A 6,000-nucleotide genomic window follows, 5' to 3' on the forward strand; every position below is an offset into this window, starting at 1 on the left:
AAAAAGAATTTTTAACTTCATGCTAGAATGAAAGGAATGATGAATATAAATTAAACACAAAGACAGAATATTTGACATAATCCTGTAAATGTTTCAGTTACTTTATTAAAGAATGCAGTTACCTCTTTTGCAGTGAACTTGTCTCAACAGAAACACAATTTCCCTGTTGAACAGTTCTCTCAGCTCCCTTTCTTCCCTTTTGAAGCATGTTCAATCAAAGCAATGCACCCGCGACAGCCATAATTAATAATGTCATTGCAGTAGATACATTGGGCTTTGCCGGGAGCATCACATTTTCCAATGAAATCGGACAATTTCTCAACTACGTCTTCAGTGGTTTTGCCGATTTTTATCTTCAAAGTTACAGTTCTCTCTAACCAGTCCCAACGGAATTTATTCTTCACGTCTTTATCTATCACCTGAATAAGCGATTCGTTTTCTTTTGTGATAATTTTCACCATTTTGAAGCTCTTATTCGCTGTTACATCCTCAATCTCCGGCCTCGTGGAGCGCCATGTTGAATGAGTAAGAAAGCGAAATGCGAAGAACCAATCAGAACGAAGCTTACATGTGACATTTTGGCCTTTCCTATCTATGCTCGTTTACCATTGGTCAAATCGCGATATTTCTCTCTCAACGGCCAATCAAATACAGTGTACGTTCTGAACTGCCGATGTAAACAGAGCCTTGTTCCCGATGGTTGACCGGGTCAACACATACCTAACCCCCCCCAAATATTTTCTCCTTGGATTTAGACGATTCACAAAAATGACCCCTGGGTTGATAAAATCCGCGGAAAATTCCCCGGATCCGCGGAAAATTCCCCGGATCCGCGGAAAATTCCCATCCCTGTTAAAATGACTATCGATATTATGCGGAAATTGCACAGCTAATCTTTAAAGCCTAGGTCACAACCGGACATACGATTTTTTGGCCGTGCGATTTTTGGCGTTTCCCAAATCGCTGCGTTTTTTTTGTTCATGGAGAAAGACGCGCGTTGGCCGCAAGTTTGTCTTGCAACCTGAAAAAAACGTAAGCGCCCATAGAGTTTGTTTGACATGACAAAGAACCTCTGCGGCCGGTCTGCGGCCAGTCTACGGCTCAAAAATCAGCACGTCACACGCGCGCCCTCCGCGCGTTTCACGCACGCCCTCATGCGTTTCTTGTGTTTTTTGCACGTAGACCGGCTGTAGGAGCACGTACGGCCGGTTGTGACCGAGGCTTAATGTAAATAATACATCACAGTGACCAAACGCAAGACACACAATACACAAATTTAGCCCCAAGTTTAAATTAGGGTTTTTATGCAAGTAGGACATATTCTACATCAAGAGACGATAATATTGTGATTACGGTATTTTGAAAATCACAGGCGTGCACTGACCTGTGCTCTCTTCTCCCTTAGCTCTTGCTGCTGCAGTCGCCGCCTCTCTCTCTTTTCCTGTAGTTTCTCTACCTCCTTCACACAGTTGGACTTCCTCCTCGCTGCCAAACATCATGACAACACAGTCAGACAATCCTGACTAAACAATAGCGTCATACACTTACTCTGTAAAAGGATCTTTACCTCTTCTCTCTTTCGGTCCCTGTTCCTATATTGCCTGCATTTAAATGTACCACTGCTTAAGACTGTGCATGAAGGAACAATTGAACACAAACTAAATGCCAATTTAAGTGAATAGCCAGACAGATTGTGTACAAATCACCACCAACTAGGAGGAAATGCAAAGAAAGAGTGAAAACAATATTCTTTATTTCCTTCTAAAATCTTGTTGCAGAATTTATTTTTTAAAAATTAATGTTTAGAGAAATAAATAAGGGAAAACACCGCATGAAGCCTATTTAAGGTGTTGAACAACGGTCTCCCCGGAGTAGTCTATGGACCCTTTTCACATGACGTCACGACAAACGCGGCCGCCATTTTGGACGTGTACTACCAGTAGTTTACCACAGCCAACATTGAGGAACGACAGCAAAGAAAGTTTTTACTTTCAGCAAGACTTCCATCATGCCACTATATTGTTGTGCACCTGGATGTAGTAACCATCAACAAACAAGGCAAGGTTTATCATTTTATCGGATCCCGGCGGAGAAGATGGATAGCGGCCATTAACAGGAAAGATTGGCAGCCCTCGGCACACCAACGCTTGTGTAGTGACCACTTTGTTGGAGGTAAGACGAATAAAATTAGCCAGAAAAGGCATTACATTGCTGTTAACATTCTGTGGCGGCGAGTGTGTAACCAAATAGGCTAAAATAACCCATTGTAACCTCTTTGTTCTTCTGTAGTAGCTATTGTTGACTAGCTAATGTCAGCAAGTAGCTGGTATGTTACTGTAGCAATGTTTACGTTCAGTCATTTGGATGACTGTTAAAACCTTTCAGTCTCAAGTTTTTCCTTTACTGTATTTACTAGTTTACTGTAATTATGATCCGACAGCTATTTACACCGGATTCAGTATAAATAGCTGCCGGAGCCAACGTCCGAGGTTCCAGAGCGTGCGCTGGCTTGCTCTCCCTCAAATTAAGCAGCGCACGCCGGCTTGCTCCACCTCAAATTAAGCAGCGCGCGCCGGCTTGCTCTCCCTCAAATTAAGCAGCGCGCGCCGGCTTGCTCTCCCTCAAATTAAGCAGCGCGCGCCGGCTTGCTCCGGAGCAAGCCAGAGCGCGCTCTGGAACCTCGGCCGGAGCACTCCTGGAGCAAGCCGGAGCACTCCGGGAGCAAGCCGGAGCGCGCTCCGTAACCTCAGCCGGAGCACTCCTGGAGCAAGCCGGAGCGCGCTCCGTAACCTCGGCCGGAGCACTCCGGGAGCAAGCCGGAGCGCCCTCCGGAACCTCGGCCGGAGCACTCCGGGAGCAAGCCGGAGCGCGCTCCGGAACCTCGGCCGGAGCACTCCGGGAGCAAGCCGGAGCGCGCTCCGGAACCTCGGCCGGAGCACTCCGGGAGCAAGCCGGAGTGCGCTCCGGAACCTCGGCCGGAGCACTCCGGGAGCAAGCCGGAGTGCGCTCCGGAACCTCGGACGTTGGCGTGTATGGCGATGGGTTTTTAACGACATAGGTATACAGATCATGTGGGCCGAAGTCAGGTAAAGACGAGGGCTTCGTGTACTTCCGTACGTCAGTGAACAATCCTGGTGGAAGCAGGTAAACGTCGTTCTCTAAGCCTGCTAACCTCAATTTTTGCAAATACCTCTCCCTCTGCTCGCCCTGTAAATGCCCTACGTCGCTGAATAGTGAAGGTGTTTTCTGCATCTCGCTCCTTTTTCTTTTATGTTTTTCGTTTGTCGCCTTCCTCGCATTCAAACTGATTCGAGCCGAAGTCCACTACATGTCCAAAATGGCGGTCGCGTTTACGAAGGTCACGTGACTGAAAAGGGTCCATAGCCAGAGCCGTCTGTCAGTAACGTTACAAAAAGAGTTGTGAAGCTGCAGCGAGTTCCACTCCATTACTGTGTATTAAGAGTGCTATTTTAGAAAAAGGTTTGCGATTACCATTCTGCTGCTGTTGTTGGCTCTGCTGCGTTTGGGACTGTGTAGGTTGGGCTGGTTGCGGAGCAGGTGGAGGGAGGGCCGACTCCGGCTGCTGCTGGCCAGGACGCGCCCGAGTTGAGACGACTGAAAGCCCAACACGTACATGCACATACACACAGAACAATGGTTTTACTCCTCACAATTAAAACAATACTATAGTTAGCCTGAAAGCCACATGGATAATACTACCTCTATTGTCTCTGGACGGGATCTCAGCCCTTCCTGGAGCAATAGTCCTTCGATTCTGCACATCAATGTGTTTCAGTTACAAATGCAAAACACTTTTTAGACTACAGTATAAAGAGCGTACTATTCTCTCCCCCATACAAGTAAATCACAGATCAGAAAGACTGCAAGTGAATATCTTAGGTTTGAGATTTTATTAGAAATAAAAACCCATAAGCACTTTCGTTCAACCGGAGACTTCATGATAAATATTAAAAAGGTATTTATTTGAGCTTGGATGGTTCATATTTACCTTGGGGAGCTTGTTGACCTTCAGAGAAGTAGGTGTGGGAGGAGGTGGTGTTACAGGGCTCAGAGAAATCTCCTCCTCTGGAGCAACATCTGGGTTTAGTGAAAATATACACTCGAGATCAATCTGTTTAACGAGAAAACAATCAGTCAGTCTTATCCAAAGGTATAAAACTGCACATATTAAAATCCCAGAGAACCAAAATTCAGGATTGCTTTCAAAATGAGATTAATGTTGTTCTTGCGGAAACACAACATGCAGTACAAATTCGGAAGAACAGGTGATTTTCTGATGCCTACATGTACTCGAGTTTCCCCTTTTCATTGTAAATTGTTGTGGTCCTAATCTTGGGCAAATGTGATTTTGTCCTACCACAAGCTTTTATCAAAACTATACATTTCCACTTGACTGATCTCTTCATGTCTGAAAAACTAAAATAGAGATAAACAAACAATCTTTTTGTTTTAAAACCCCAGGCCTGCCACAGATTTACTACCAGGTCCTCGAACAAGACCCTCAATCCTCAGCTCTTTTGCTGGGTTTCAGTCACATGACTTTTCTTAGTGGTTTTACCGGAAGTGAAATAGCTGGTGGTCTAAACGGTTGCCGTAGTGCAAACTAGCGATAACTTATGGGTTGTTTTACAATCAGGGTACACAAGCTAAAAATCACATTTAACACTTATTATCTTCAATATTAAAAGGCTTAACTAAATAAACTTGGTTGTTTATTGTAGCCCTGTGAACGCTCTATTTACCATGCAAAAAAAAATTTGGTGATAACGCTATTTTTGGTGAATGTATGGCAATACATGTCATATTTAGCAAAATTACTCGTGTCATTTAGAAAAAGTGCTTTTTTGACCACAGGTAGCTCCAAAAGGGATGCACTTAAATCATTCTTTATACCATAAAACAAATATTTGGTTCCATATCATTGGAAACATAGTTAAGTTTTAATGTTGAATGCCAGTAAGTTTTCAGACTATTTTGATCAAATTAGTATGTAATTGTGTCAAAAAAAAAAAAGTCCTCTCCGAGACAGCAAATTTTTCAATATAAAATAACATATCTAAAATGATTATTTTCATCCTAAAATGTGGTCAAGATATTGGGACATAAATATTAGAGACAACTAACACAAAGCTTACAGCCATATATTTAAAAGCACTATGGAAGTAGTGGATTCTGAATTGTCAGAAAAAAAGTCCTCTCCGAGAATCACTTCATTTGTTTCTCCCAGCCCTGCTTAAAGCTACACTTAAGGCCAATTTATGCTGACAATCCAGTCCTCGCAGACGGTGTCGCAGATAGCGTCTGCGTAGCCCCCCCCACCTTCGCAGACGCTCTGCGCGCACCTCCCAAAAATTGTGACCACCGCAGAAGCCTCGCAGACAGCGTTGCAAACAAGAGGGCTCTGACTGGTCCACTCTACATCCGCTGTACACGCACTTCCGCTTCCCTACTTTCCCGGTTTGTTTTGTTTTCACGACCAGCATTTTTAAAAACACGAGCGAAGATGGAGCAGCACGAAGAGCGGTTGATTGAGGAAGTACGTACATTTATACGACTCCGGTTCTAGTCATTATAAAAATAAAAAAAGTTCTAGTCATTATAAGTAACCGGAGGATAAACACTCCACTAACCACACCCACCAACTACTCCTAGCGACTTTGCGCCACCTTGCGTTGTGCCGGTGAATAACATCGCGCACACCTATTACTCCCCGCTCAACAATAAATTACAACTGTCTGCGAAAAGCTATCTGCGAAAGCCTTGTCGCAAGAGCATGCAGAGGCCTTTAATCTTCTTTATCTTATAGCAGATTACACAAAACTACCATACACATATGTCAAAAAATTACCTGAAATCTGTTCTTTAACTTGTCCTTCACTTAAAAACTGGTACAAGAACCAGTTTGAATCAATTTGAATTTTGGACCCCTGTGACACAAACTTTGTACCCTGATTGTAAAACAACCCTTATCAGAGTATG

General features: G+C 43.9%; 1 protein-coding gene across 4 annotated transcripts in view; it reads right to left on the reverse strand.

Annotated features, from left to right (window-relative positions):
* The window catches only part of kif2a (kinesin family member 2a), a 45,823-nt gene that overhangs the window by 20,941 nt on the left and 18,882 nt on the right, over positions 1–6,000 (reverse strand). For all 4 annotated transcript variants that reach the window (XM_060932325.1, XM_060932328.1, XM_060932326.1 and 1 more), the window contains 4 exons: positions 4,010–4,132; positions 3,721–3,775; positions 3,493–3,615; positions 1,385–1,485 (listed from right to left, as the gene is read on the reverse strand). In XM_060932325.1, coding sequence (XP_060788308.1) covers positions 1,385–1,485; positions 3,493–3,615; positions 3,721–3,775; positions 4,010–4,132 — 402 coding nt within the window. The remainder of the gene's footprint in view (positions 1–1,384; positions 1,486–3,492; positions 3,616–3,720; positions 3,776–4,009; positions 4,133–6,000) is intronic.

The sequence above is a fragment of the Neoarius graeffei genome, chromosome 10, assembly GCF_027579695.1.
Source record: "Neoarius graeffei isolate fNeoGra1 chromosome 10, fNeoGra1.pri, whole genome shotgun sequence".
In the NCBI taxonomy this organism is placed as follows: domain Eukaryota; kingdom Metazoa; phylum Chordata; class Actinopteri; order Siluriformes; family Ariidae; genus Neoarius; species Neoarius graeffei.